The 14,755-nt window shown below is 38.4% G+C and overlaps 1 protein-coding gene across 1 annotated transcript; it reads left to right on the top strand.

Moving 5' to 3' along the window:
• The first annotated feature begins 852 nt into the window (after positions 1–852).
• LOC104550226 (albumin) lies at positions 853–12,516 on the top strand. Its single transcript, XM_010208033.2, has 15 exons — positions 853–937; positions 1,883–1,943; positions 2,765–2,897; positions 3,773–3,987; positions 4,698–4,830; positions 5,846–5,943; positions 6,765–6,894; positions 7,753–7,967; positions 8,481–8,613; positions 9,314–9,411; positions 9,562–9,700; positions 10,320–10,543; positions 11,065–11,197; positions 12,150–12,206; positions 12,450–12,516. Exons 1-14 carry the CDS (start codon positions 853–855, stop codon positions 12,198–12,200), a joined length of 1,848 nt encoding a protein of 615 aa, XP_010206335.1. The 3' UTR covers positions 12,201–12,206; positions 12,450–12,516.
• The last annotated feature ends 2,239 nt before the right edge of the window (positions 12,517–14,755 follow it).

Raw genomic sequence — 14,755 nt, 5'->3', positions numbered from 1 at the left:
GCTGTTATTTTCAGGAGATTGGGACATCCCTTTTTTCTATTGTAGCTAGCAACAGGACAAGGGGTAATGGGATGAAGCTGGAACACGAAAAGTTCCACTTAAATATAAGAAAAAACTATTTCACCATGAGAGTGACAGAGCCCTGGCACAGGCTGCCCTGAGGGGTTGTGGAGTCTCCTTCCTTGGAGGTCTTCAAGACCCGCCTGGACATGTTCCTATGCAACCTGATCTAGGTGAACCTGCTTCTGCAAGGAGGTTGGACTAGATGATCTCTAAAGGTCCCTTCCAACCCCTACCATTCTATGATTCTATGATTTTACCAGTCCAGATTTTTAATACTGAAGTCTAGATAAAGCATCTCATCTTTGTCAAGTGATTTTAAATTAAAATACTCTAATTATTAGCGAGTATGTGTACCAAGTCCTGTCTGGATGAACTGCTACTGTACAATACCAACCTGCTTTGCTTTTGAACAAACATTAGCAAAAAAATAAAAAAGAAGAAGAAAAAAAGCACAGCTATAAGATTAAGCTTGATAACTTTTTTGTCTGATGCCTTGAACTCCATGTTTGTCATTTGATAAGGAAATTTACGCAAAACTTTATCTATTTGGGTGCTGTAAGGTTCAACCTTTTCAGGACAAAAAGGCCTAGAGAAACCCATAATAAACAAATAATATCAAATTAATTTTTGGCAAGGACAGTCCAAGTTTTGTAATCTTTTTCACAGCAAATGCCAGCTCTGTGGTTAATATTTTACAATCACAGATAGTAAAGGGTATAAAAACAAACGCTTTCCCTTCAATCTTCCTAGCATTTCTGAGTAATTTAACCCACATCATAATCTGCAACCATGAAGTGGGTAACATTAATTTCGTTTCTTTTCCTCCTAAGTTCTGCCAAGTCTAGGAATCTGCAAAGAGTTGCTCGAGATGCAGGTAAGAAAGGACTAATTTGTTGCCTTTGCAATCTTTGTTATATCAATTTAATGTCTTGAATTGCATTTCATGAACAATTCTTGCAAACCTGATTGAAAGTGAACAGAATTTAGGTATTTTTGTCTTGAAACTAAATGAAAAAAACATACAGAGATGGGTAGAACACTTAGGACAACTTGACTGAGCAAGTAAGTTTGGTGATGTCCTTTTGTAATGTCAGCGTAGTGCATGGACAGATGTCAATTATTCAGAAGCTGTTACTTTCCAGCATGAGGAATGCAGATACACTGTGATTTTGGAAGTGCTGCCTTTTGAATAGTGAGCTTCTTGCCAATTGAAGGCAATGGTTTTTGCATGAGTAGGTAAAAACTTTAAAATTGGCTTCTTAGTCTGGGCTATAAGCTCATAATTGTGTTATTTCTCTCTGTATTATAAAACTTTAGACCTTGGTCAAAAAAATATTTCTGCAGGCAGCCTTAGAAGTTTTTCCACTGATATTTTTAATTTTTGTTTGAATCATAAAAATACAAAAATTGAACAAAAATGGAATTTTCAGGAGCTATCTGGAAATCCCAGTGAACAGCAGTTAAAAAATCTTTAAATAACAATTTTCTGCAATCAAAGCAGTATTACAAAAGTTAATTAATTATTATTAAAACTATTATTAGTTATTATTAAATGGCCATCGAGACAAGAAAGAGTTCACAGTGGCTTAAGCAAAGCTTGAGATTGAAGTTCCCAGAAAAGCACTACAGGTTACCCAGGGCAGTGTACCCAAATGTGGGATTTTACAAGTGCTCAGCATTAGTTTTATCTGTTTCGAAACTGTCTTAAGAGCTGGGTGAATTATGAAAGTCTGGCCCAAGGTGCCCAGAATGCATACCTTAAGGTGTCTATCACAGACAATGTGACAGTGAACATCATGGTTCTTGTTTTACTTCCTAGAGCACAAGAGTGAGATTGCCCATCGCTACCAGGATTTGAAGTCCGAGACATTTAAGGCAGTGTAAGTGAATGTTCAGCTTACATTTTCTGATTGTTGTTTACCTCTGTTGCTACTGGACACAAAATGGAAACTAAAACATACTGTATGAGCTAGCAAAGAGTGTATATGTCTCTCTGAAGTGTGGCATTGAGTTAGCCTTCTTAGCGACGCTATACAAAGCCTGTAAATATTTTAGGACCTGCAAAACTCACGATGTCTTTCTTGCTCTCTGTAAAAAGAACTCCCTGAAAACCTCATGATGAAATCTATGTTCCATATGTGAAAGGCAAATAGGCACGAGTAATCCACTTTTGATAACCTTAGGATGGAGAAGAGCTACCCTGGATTGAGACATTACTAAAAAAAAATGAAAAGTCAAAAAAAACCCCAAATTACTAACCTCAAAAAACCAAACCTATGATGGCTTTCCTCATATAATTCAATTTGATTTTGAATCTGGTTTTGGGAATAGCAGGGGGTCTTGACAGGAGCATAACTGCTTCTGAAAGAAAGCAGCTTGAAGATCATAATTTGGAACAATGGCAAAAACCAGCCTAGTTTATGGCTCTTACGAATATACTGGTAAAAGTGTCAGAAAATTAAATTCAAAGTCTTTCCTGGTTTGTTTCTAGTCTATTATTCAAGACTTTTGTTCCTGGGAAGTAAAAACATTTATCAGAAAGGAGGTGAGAAGAGGAAGGATGCAGGATCTGGTTCTATGCTCTTCATGGTACAGGCATTTGTGCCTGTCATTTAAACAAACAATTCTTAATTCAGAAGCTCCTTTGAAAATATTGACTGTTACGTTACCTCCATATGCCCAAATATGCTTTGTGTTTCAGTTCCATGATCACATTCGCCCAGTATCTCCAGAAATGTTCATATGAGGGACTGTCTAAGCTGGTGAAGGATATTGATGATCTGGCACAGAAGTGTGTGGCCGATGAGAATGCTCCTGAATGCTCAAAACCACTGGTAGGCAGTGATTCCTTTAGGATTTGTGTTTCCCCTATGTAGCTATCAGAATTACTCTCACTGAGGATTTATACCTGATCCTTTAATCTGTTGCTGTTGTCACTGGCTAATTCTCAATTTTCAGTGCTTTAACAAAGACTTTGGTTTTGTCAGGTTCTGAAACTCTGCCTTTCAGAAGTGCCTAAATGATCTGTGGAGCCATATATTGGAGCCCGGACATTAGCATTTAGTACAAATATCCCAGCTTTAAAAAAACCAGACCTAAATCTAAATATTAAAGTGACCAAAGCGTGTGAGTTTTCACATTGGGTTGACTTGAAAAAGTATATGCACTTATTTAAGGTACTTGGTTTAAAAAGTTCTTTAAAAAGTCCTCTAAGATCAGGTAATAGAAGAAATCTTCAGGTACATAAGATCCCTGGATGGCTAGCAGGTCCAGCTCATCCCTTTGAAAAGTTAGATGTTCACATACTGGCGAGCTCTAAGCGAAAGTCAGACCAAATGACATAACTACAGTCATTCTCCCTAAAGGTTTTCCAAGCTGACTGTCAAATAGAATATCAAATGCTTCTTCAAATCGTCTGAAAATTCAGTTTAGTCAGATTATAAGTAAAAGAAGGTCACTGTCCTGCACAGAGTGTTTTAGATTATAACTACTTTTTTCCATAAAGCATTTTAAGTTTTTATACTGGAGCATGTAAAATAAAACTTTAGTAGATTGTGTTGAAAATGATGGATTATTGTGATTTAGTCTCTAAGTCTTATTCAGTAAAAATGAATTTACTTTTCAAACTGGGCTTTCTTTTACAGATAAATAATACATATATTACACTGTCTATAAGCAATAATTCTGACACTCAGCATCTCCCTTACAGCCCACCATTTTCCTGGATGAAATCTGCCAAATGGAAAAGCTCCGTGACTCATATGGTGCAATGGCCGATTGCTGTAGTAAAGCTGATCCTGAGAGAAACACGTGTTTCCTGTCATTTAAAGTTTCCCAACCAGACTTTATTAAGCCATATGAAAGACCAGCTGCTGATGTGATATGCAAGGAGTACCAGGACAACCGGGTGTCACTCCTGGGACAGTAAGAGAAATGGCCATTTTGTACTGTTTGAGTGTTTGATTGTGCAGAAGAGGGATGCTCAAGCTATATTAAAGTGTGTCAACATGAAGGACATTTAAAAAAGTTGCAAGTATTCAACCCCCTGTCTGTGTGTATTAAACAGCTGCTCAATTATTAAATACCCAGAGCTCTTGAACATGTTTTTTCATGCCATGCTAGAGAAAGTTTTTCCACTCAAAAATCTGCTTTAAGGAATCACATTTTATAAATTTCAGGGGTCTTTTTTTCCCCAAAAAAACCCTGAAGAACCACAGTGTTCCCAGCATTGATTTAATAATTTGCTTGCTCCAGCTTCCCACTGTGCCCATTACAATTAGAGAGGATGGAAAATAGGAATAGTAAGAAGAATAAAAATTGGCAAGAAAGGCTTGGTGAAATGGCCACAGATTAAGGTTTCACTCTAAAAATCAGAATTTTCAAGTATTTGACAATGCATTTTTAGAAAGCAGCTATACATCAAATTAAGTGGTGGACAAGATAAGTTTATCCTTCCATCATTGCTACTGAGTCCTGCTTTGGAAATGAGTTTTGCAGAACATTACCAGGTATTATGTTAGGAAGGTAGGTTACATTTCTAAATTACAAATAGAAACTACAGAAGCTGTAAGAGATTTAAGGTTATTTGTTGGTGTCATTGGAATATGTAATGTATATATTCCTTTTCTTTACAGTTTCATCTATTCTGTTGCAAGAAGAAACCCCTTCTTGTATGCTCCATCAATCCTCAGCCTGGCTGCTGATTACGAACATGCACTTCAGCGGTGTTGTAAAGAGAGTGATATCGATGTTTGCTTGGATGAAGAGGTATATCAATTTTTTCACTAATGAAAACTAAACAACTGGTCAGCTATGTAGAAGTCTCTTCTGATCTTAGCAGCAATTCTCTTCAAAGCAAAAAGTGACTTTAAAGGGCTAATGTTAAATTATGGCTTATCATTACAAAATTGTGATTTCCCGTGGTGGTATATATACATTTAGATTACTGGATTATTTGGATTATTAGATTCAGAGAAACTAAGATGGTAAAAGAAAAATCATATTTTGATTTCAGTGAAAAACTGAAAGAATCAAACTGTAGAGAATTAAGCTTGTCTTTTGGTCCCTTTGCTAATACATTATCAGACAGCTATGGGCGCTGTATCCAAATAACGTGTAGCACTTGGGATTCTTCATCTGTGGTAAACTGTAACAAGAAGTTGCATGCTACTGAAGAGGCCCTAGGGAAAGGCACTTCTCACTTGGCAGCCTAACATGCCACTGCCACATTCAATGTATATGAGGTCTCTCCCATTCTTCTCCTATTTGTTGCCTAAGCAAATGAAAGATAAAGAGAAAAGTGTAGAATCATCACGTTCATGCAAATCTTTGAGAAAGGTCGGGATTAATCATGTGTTAGCCCCATGAGTCAACAGCTGATGAGCTGCACATAGTTTGGCTTTTTAGAGACTTCCTGTTAACCTTGAGAACGCAGGAAATAAGCTTTCCCTTTGTCTCAGACTGAGACCCAGTGATTTCTTGGTAGGCACCCTGGTGCTTTGACAACTCCTTTGAAGCCAGGAGGTTTCAGTGTCAAGTATTTGATGAAAAGCAGCAGTAGAATTGCACTGTGCCCTAAGGTATAGTGTATAGACCAGAATCTCAATGCTGATGGGGAACTGGTTAGGACTGCCTAAGGAACTCTCAGTTTGCTTGGCTTTTCATCAGAACTAACTGGACCACAACCTGTTGTATTTCTGAAGTAGAATTTTCAGAGTTGCTTTTTTCTCAGTCCGGTAGATGTAATCAGTTTAATGTGACAATGTGCATCCTATTACTATAGAAAACTGCTATAAAACAAAAGGCCAAGAAAGTAGACATGAAGCATCGGTATGCTTGTGGAATCCTCGAGAAGTATGGAGAAAGAACTTTCAAAGCAATGTAAGTTCCAATCATTTTTTTTTAAATACAAAGTAGGCTTCTTAACCTAAACCTGAAACTAGCCAAGAGGCAAACAACAGCATATATAATTCACCTCTATTGTTTGAAAAATGCAGTCATGGTACTAGCATACTTCTGGCTGAGGACCATTGTCCAACAGAGAAGAGATTGGGGGCTCAGTCAGAGTTAACTGATGGAGTGTCACTAAGAACCAGAGATTCCAGTGTACTTAACCTACACTTTTGCCAAAGCTGTGCCCCATTCAGATGCTTGTGGCTTCTACCAGACACATTCGTAATCACCAAAGTGAGTTGCTAGTTGGAGTCCTTAAAGCAATCAGAGTCAAATTTGGTAGCCACAGCTGTTTAGGTGCATTTTTAAGGTTAAGACAGACTTATGCCATTAATTAAGTGGATAGCCTGCCTACACAGCTTTCATTTCACAGCTAATCTGATAACTAACTAGATTACATCACTAGCTGCAGTCATCCAGGTTTAATTAGGACTGTGTACGTTTGTACTAAGTAATCAGGAGATGCTTTACAGTCACCCAAGGGCAATGGGGAATTTTAGGGTGCGATTCTTAGATAGACAGCTCAGAATGAAGAATCACAAACTCATTTATTTCTATTTTAAGAGAGCGCTGGCTTACCAATGCAGGTGTCAATGCCCCTTTTTTCCAGCCACCAGAAATTAGATGAGAAGAACAAATGAATATTTGAAACAATGCTGATCTAGAGCTTCATAAGTGTTAGTGACTTGCAAGGTTTCTGTTCAAGACAGAGCTTTAAAACAATTGCATTTTTCTTCTTTTCCACCTAGTAAACTCACTGCTGTGAGCCAGAAATTTCCCAATGCTCCATTATCTGAAGTTCGTAAAGTTGTAAATGACATGAAGGGTATCTACGAAGAGTGCTGTGCAGGGGACATGGTAGAGTGCATGGATGACAGGGTAAGATAAGTGTTTTTCAAAAATGTTTACACATTTGAAAAAATGTTTAGGAAGAAAATAATTTGTGTAGCTATTCATTCACAGACCAGGTAACTTGTACTCAGAGTTGCTGGAAGGTTCCTCAGCTACTGAAAAGCTCAAGGCCAGCTCAGATGATGGTTGCTGGAACTAGGTTTTAGACCAGTTCTGGATCTAACCCTTTGTGATCATCAAGGCAATGAGCTATTATTTACAGTGTGGCATGTTTGGCTGAAATAAAAACATTTATCAGGGACATGTACTCACTTCAAATCAATTGTGAACAAGCAAAACACTCAGAGGCAAAAAGGACACTTTTTTTTTTCTGTCCTGTTGAGTCTACTGCTATTAATCCATCTTTCCTGTAGTGCCAGTGTTCTAGAGAACAGCTTGCATGGGGGGATTAGCAAAACACTGTACCAGTGACATGATTTAAATATTGCCTGATTGGAAATTAAATACAATTTTAAAATCAGCTGGTGGCCAGTGCTGGCTTTCTGAAGCTCTGAGGTTTTTCACATTTTGACCAGTCAGAGCTGGACACCTGACAAGACTGATAAGATCAATCAGGCATTTGCACGACAGACCACTCAAGGACTTGCCTTGGCTTTCTAGAGTGTCTTCTCAAAGTTCCTAAGAGCAGGGAAGGAAGAGCAGGACACTGTCCCCTGTGCCTGTGAACCATATGGTTCAACACACACAGAATGGGCCTCTGCCTCTGATTATATCTCTTCAGTTATAGAGACAGCGAATTAGGAAAGTCTAAAAAAAGAGAGAGGGGAAACAAACTATCTTTAAATTATTTTATACCTTGTCTGATAATGTGTTTTAATTGTGCAGGCAGAGCTTATGACCTACATATGCTCTAAACAAGATGTTTTCTCAAGTAAAATCAAAGACTGCTGTGAAAGGCCAGTTGTGGAACGAAGCCAGTGCATTACTGAAGCTGAGTTTGATGACAAACCTGAAGATCTTCCTTCACTAGTTGAAAGATACATAGAAGATAAGGAAGTGTGCAAAAGCTTTGATGCAGACCATGATGGATTCTTGTCAGAGTAAGTAGAGCCAATGTATGCCTGCTTGGATCAAAATGTTCCTGCAAGTAATCCTCTGTCTTTGCCGGAAAAACTGCCCTCAAGTGGTTCAAGTGCATGTAGATAATAGAGATGACCACATGGAAGTCTGAAGTAACTAATATGACTTCACCCTTAATTGTACCCCTACTTTCTCATTCATGCTTTCTGTTCAGCATAGCCCTACCTTATCAAAGCTGAATTTATTAGAGCCTTTCTTTTATTAAGACAGCTTTGTGTATGGCCACGTACATAGTCTACTTATGAAGTACTGTCCTAGGGAACTATGTGGTTTCTCTCACATTTGCTCTGTTGGAAGACAACAGAACAACTCAAAAAATTCTACTAAAAAAAAACCCAAACAGCATTCCAAATTCATTGTCCATCTTACTTGGTCTCATCTGAGGCACTGGCATTGCCAGTTACTGTGTTGTGCAAGAAGAAAGCAGCACGTTATTCAGGAGATCTAATTCTGCTGGCTTGTATGTCCTCCAGGTTTGTTTATGAATACTCACGAAGACACCCTGAGTTCTCCAAACAGCTGATTCTGAGAGTTGCTAAGGGGTATGAAACACTCCTGGAGAAGTGCTGCAAAACAGACAACCCTGCTGAGTGCTACGCAAATGCTGTAGGTGCAAAGCTTTGTTTGCAGATAACTAGAATGTTATATGGTTGGTACCCACCATGAAAAAATTGGAGTTTAGAAACTCCTACAGAAGAGCAGACAGAAAGCAGTTAGAGAGGCTAATCCCAGGGGAAGTCAGTGTTCCAATGGGAGATGAAGCAGTCCAGGGCCCACGATGAGGATACAGTTTTCTCAGATCACGGAGTAACGTCATGGTCACCTCAAAAAATTTCAGACTAGTCTCAATCAAGAGCATGATGCCTCTGTCTCTCAGAGGTGATTCTTCTTGTAATGAACAAAACAATTAATAGCTGGTTAGCTGAATTATTCTGTGGTCTCCACTGCCTGTACTGAGTATGACTGCTCATGGATTATTATGGGAACCTGCACATCCAGCTCACACAGAGACACCTAAACATAGGTCTCCTAATCTTGAGCTCCATCAGACACGTCACAGCACAAGTTGTGTCACTGACAGCTTTGACCAAGGGATAGAAGGAGGGTGTTCCTCTCACAGTTGATAATCCTATACTTGAAAAATATTCACCCGTTTTAAACAAATAAGGCTACACAAAGTGATCGACCTTGCAAAATGAGTGTCTCGTAGATACTAAGGTTTAAAAGGCGTCAAAAGATATATTTGTATGACTGTTACCAGGATGTCCTTCTCTAATGTTACTCTTAAATTTATATTTATTTGCAGCAAGAGGAGTTGAACAAACATATCCAAGAAACTCAGGATGTTGTAAAGACAAACTGTGACCTTCTCAGTACCCATGGCGAGGCAGAGTTCCTTAAAGCGTAAGTACCTGCCGATTAATATTCTTGAGTGTAAATAATCATGCTGGCTATAATTTGGGCACATTTATTTAATCCTCATTTCTACTGCACTTCATTGGTCTAGCTCAGTAGAGCATTCTTCCAACAGTTATTTTGACATGACTTTTTCAGGCTTCTGATCCGCTACACTAAGAAAATGCCCCAGGTATCAACAGATACCTTGCTTGAAATTGGAAAGAGAATGACAGGCATTGGTACCAAGTGCTGCCACCTTCCTGAAAACAAACGCCTGTCATGTTCTGAGGGATATGTGAGTACATATGTTTGTTCTCTCTACTTTTCTTGGAGATTTCTGCTGTTCTCAAAAAATCTGGTGAGACAGTAAACACACAGTGATTTTTCATAACCTCCAAGCTAAGCATCTTCCTAACAGAACTCAAGTCTGTTGATTTTTCAATGGACATGAGAATCTAATTCATCGATTGCTGGTAACCTGTGAAAATTTTAGCTAAACTGGGTTCCCCTTCAGAAAGTAAAAGTGAGTCAATGGTGTCTACAGCAACTTGCATTTGGAAAAAGCCAAACAGTCTCTTAAAAAAAAACCCAACATCCTTACTGATTGTGGCCCAATGGATAGACTGTTTGCAGATTGAGAAATGCTTGACTCCAAAAATAAGTATTTGGTTTACATTTTAAAACCATCTCATTTTCAAGCAGATGTTCAGATCCAACAGCCTTCACTTCCAGATATGTTATTGTGACACAAGCAACACATATTTCTTCGCATTCCTGTGTGACCTAATCTAGGTGGACTTGCTTTGGCACGGGGGTTGGACTAGATGATCTCTAAAGGTCCCTTCCACCTCCTAACCTTCCATGATTCTATGAAGGTGTAACTCATGTTTTTCCTTCTTTCTCTCTCTTTACAGCTGAACATTGTGATCCAAGATATGTGCAAAAAACAGGAGACCACACCTATAAATGAAAATGTTGCACGCTGCTGCAGTGAGTCTTACTCTTACAGGAGACCATGTTTCTCTGCCATGGAAGTAGACACCAGCTACACACCTCCTGCATTTAACCCTGAGATGTTCAACTTTGATGCACAATTGTGCACTGCTCCTGCTGCTGATCGGGAAACAGGGCAGCTGAAGTAAGCTAAAAGAAATACCTTGTAGAAAAAACTTCTGCAGTGTAACACTTGGGGGCTGGGCAGAATGAAGCTACAAACCTGTTTTGTCATCTGACTTAACTAGCAACAGAAGGAAAATCAGACGGAACTATGTGATTGTGCTGAGCTTATCACTGCATAACGTCATGTGCTTTGGAAGAGGGAAAATAGGGTGTTTTCTTCATATAAAATCAGTATCTTAGCTGACCAATTTCATGCAGGTCCACTGCCAGTGCAATCTTAAGATGTACTTAATTAAGACAACATATTTCATTTCAATATTTCAATAACTTTTTATCCCCCACCTGTAACCAGGACAGTAACAAGCAAATGGATGGTTGTGGTAGACTGAGAGTTTGGAGTCACAAATAGGCACAGACTCCTCTAGGCATGACAAAAAATCCTTCATAAAGGAGCTGTACCTGCGTAGAATGGTGTATTTTAAACTGAGAAATCAAAGTACAACAGGTAGCCTTCACTGTGCTTCATGGCTTTGCTTTCAGATTGCTTATCAACCTCATTAAGCGCAAGCCCCAGATGACAGAAGAACAACTAAAGACAATTTCTGATGGTTTCACTGCCATGGTAGACAAGTGCTGCAAGCAAACAGACATTGACACGTGCTTCGGGGAAGAGGTATTTCTCATCTCATTTAAAAGAAAACAAAACAAAAAGCATACACAGGAAACTGGAAACTCACCAGGGAACTATAGACTGTGAAAATGCTTCTCCAAATTGTTATGATGACTTATCCATGTGCCCTTACAATAAATTTGCTTGCAGGGCATAACATACATCTTAACTGTACAGATCATAGTCACAGACTATAGCTATTGAATAATTTCATGTGGAAAGATTGTCTGGAGGTAACATAGTCCAGTCATCTGCTCAAAGCAGAGCCAAATTCTAGAATACAGAAGAAGAATTGAGTATCTACAAGCCATAGTTGAAAAATATGTATATGGAGAATTCAAACTGTATCTCTAGCATACATAAACTTCCTTTTGTGCTACAGATTCTAAGGACTGCCAGTAAGAAGTGTATCTGGATCAACTGACACCATTGTCAGGGGGAGTCAGGCTGATTGTGTCCTATCAACAGTGATTCCATTTTTTTCAAACTCACCAACTACAAATACATCCATTTATTCAACGTTTACAACAGAAGGTTCTCTGTAGCCATATTGCTGAGCAGACACAAAGCATTTACAGGAAGTCTAACAGTTTCCAAAAGCAACCTCAGTATCATTTGAAGGCTAGAACTGTATGTCCTATACCTTAAACTGATAATTGATTGAATCCTTTTTTTATTTATAACCAAAGTATCACCTAGGTGCATATATTAGGAAGACTTAGGAAAGAATGATTTTGTCTCTAATTCACTCTATAAGTTTCTTTTCCACCTTTGCAAAACTGGAAAAGGCTCAATATATGGGAGTGCACAGATTCCAAGGTTAGAAAGCACCATTAGAATTATCCTTTGAACCATAACACAGATGAAAGTTTAAATTTCTAATAATTCTCCTCAGGCACTATGTACTTTGCTCTCTTGGTTTGTCTCTCACAGCTGTTGTTATAATTTTTTCTAGGGTGCAAACCTGATAGTCCAGAGCAGAGCCACATTAGGAATTGGCGTTTAACATGCGGTAGGTAACAGCAATAGTGCATATTTATCAGGTCATCTATTTATCTATCTATCCATCCATCCCTTCCTCCCTGCCCTTCAGCCCATTTGACTCAGAAAACCATCTAGCTCCCCTTTAGCCACAAGGCATTTGCCTTTTCTAATGAGTGGTTAACCATCTACCCTTAAATAGCACACAGAAAGATAAAGTACTCTTAGTAAACCACCATTTTATACAATAATCATTTTTGTTTCTTCAATCTAGGTTGCCAGTGGAGAAAATATGAAGAAACGGTAACTTCTGCCCTTCACCTTTTTTCTTTTGCTATGGATCTTCAGTGTTTTGTCAAATCACGTGCTCTTCCAGAAACTTTTCCATTCTATTACTTTTAAAAAAATGAATAATAAATAAAAGCTTTATAAATCTGCATATGCCCTTGTCTGCTGGTGACTACCATAAGGCAAAGCCCTGCAACTCTCCCACACAAAACAGTTGCTATAGGTAGTACAGCACAGTAGGTTGCTGTAGGGCAGGGATTCCATTGTTGGGATTTTTTCCTGTTTCTTGCACTTGGATGAAAGAAAGTATGAAAGTATGCATGAAAGAATACACAAGGTGGTAAGACATTTAGTTAGACTTGAATAGTCTGGTTCACATTTAACCTGTTATTTCAGCAGTTATAACTACATATTAAGAGAATATTCAAAAGAACCCTTCAGTCTGAGTAAGATGACTAGCAGTGAGCTCTTATAAAAAGAGAAGAAATATAATTTTTATATCAGCCACAAATCAAATATCTGTTGACTTGCAAAAAATTGCAAATAGATGCACTTTTAGGCACTTTTCTTTGTGTCTTAAGTTGGTTTTAAAACAGCCTTTGACTTTAGAGATATCTCTTGAGAAGCCTACCATCTAAATCACGCCCTTGATTGTGGGAAGCTCTTAGGAGGGAAACGTTTCAGTTCTATGCCTCTAAAGCAGAGTGATTTTCTAGCACATATTTGGTTTCAGTCCATGAATACAAAACCCTCAAATCTTCTACACTTCAACAAGGACCCCTGCATAACAAGGCATTTCAGAAGGGCAGTTTTCTTGGCATCAAAACTCTTCATGCCTGTAGTTCACCAACTGTCCATCTTCTTCAGAATAGTGGAAGTACACTTAGAATGAAACACTGAGACACTGAGTTAAAAGTTTAGAAGAAAGAGTCAACAATCCTGTTATGATTGGAAGGTTTGAGTATTCAATCCCTCTAAGTCATAGTTATGTATTGATTTAAGACTTTAAGTGACCCCAACGCATTCACAAATATCTCATTCTAGATTATGAGTATTTGAGCAAGAATCTTTCATCAGCTGCAATGAAGCCTCTTTTCTCTTAATGGGAGCAAAACCAGTCATTATAGAGACCATTCCCACTATCTGAGTCACCACACATAAAGTTGACAGTCACTCTCATCACCGTCCTAGGACAGTGTAGCTGTAGTTAATTAGGACAAGTTAAGCTTGTTCGAGGAAGAGATTGGATGAAGACTGTAAGGCACTGAAGTCAGTACTAGCCCCACAAATCCATGAGAAGTGTGAGTTTCTCATTAGATTTCCAGCTAACCCTTATGCTGTGTCACATTACGATCCTCACATGCACTAGTTAGCTTCCTGTCACATCTGGTACAGCTTTTCATCTGCACATGGAATAATTTCACATACAAACCAGTAAAAGATTCCATTAAGAATTAGTAACTGAAAATGTGTTTATAATGAATGAGTTTGTAGTTTTGGTGTCTCCAGAGAGATATGGAATTGATATATAAATTATTTCCAGTCTGCATGTATCATTTATCAATGCTGAAAAGAGTAATAAGTCAAGACAGTAGAGTTGAATATCAATATACAAAAAATATGTTAAAATGATTGATTTCTCTCCACCGCAGCCCCGTTTCTGCAATTGATAGGACCCCATCTATTTCAGTCTTGTACGTCACTGTGTCTTTCAGTTTGCATGAAGACAGGGCACTGCAGCCAAGCTGCGTTACTTAAAGAAGCAGCTTAAGCCTCAGTGTTGGTATGTTTTTAAAAACTACTGCTTAAGAGCTTTTGCTCCCATGCTGAGACATCTTCATTGTATTTCTGGGGCTCTCTTTCAGGCTACAGTTTTCCACAATGAATGTCTTTTTGCCCCTCTAGGCTTTTAACAAAATGACTTTCCTTTTTCCCTTCTAGAGTTTGAGTTCAGGAAAAGGAATAAGCACATCTGCAGTAGTTGCTAAGGCTGCACTTGTACACAAGTACTCTTTAACCACTTAAGTGTCACCTAAAGAGATAGCAAAACCTCTCCCTAATTATCTGGAACATATTTACATTGCTGCTGCCAAATCTGAATGGTGGCTTCAAATTTCAGAGGCCGACTGTTAATGATAACTATTCACATGACACCTGAAACTTGTTTCATGCAACAGCTTTTATTGGGTTATTTCAAGAGTATTTTAGGTTTTCTATTCCTTCTGTTGCAACTTCTAGTTCCTAGAACTCACTGAAAACTACACAAGCATTCCAGAGTATTCAGGAAGAAAA

This window comes from Colius striatus, chromosome 3 (genome assembly GCF_028858725.1).
Source record: "Colius striatus isolate bColStr4 chromosome 3, bColStr4.1.hap1, whole genome shotgun sequence".
Classification (NCBI taxonomy): domain Eukaryota; kingdom Metazoa; phylum Chordata; class Aves; order Coliiformes; family Coliidae; genus Colius; species Colius striatus.
Note: the sequence above shows the minus strand (reverse complement) of the source record. Positions and strands in the feature narration are given on the sequence as shown.

Coding starts and splice junctions, on each gene's coding strand:
- LOC104550226 (XM_010208033.2), top strand. CDS start 853: ATGAAGTGGGTAACATTAATTTCGTTTCTTTTCCTCCTAAGTTCTGCC. Junction 3,988..4,697: donor CGGGTGTCACTCCTGGGACA/GTAAGAGAAATG, acceptor TTTTCTTTACAG/TTTCATCTATTCTGTTGCAA. Junction 4,831..5,845: donor ATGTTTGCTTGGATGAAGAG/GTATATCAATTT, acceptor CTATTACTATAG/AAAACTGCTATAAAACAAAA.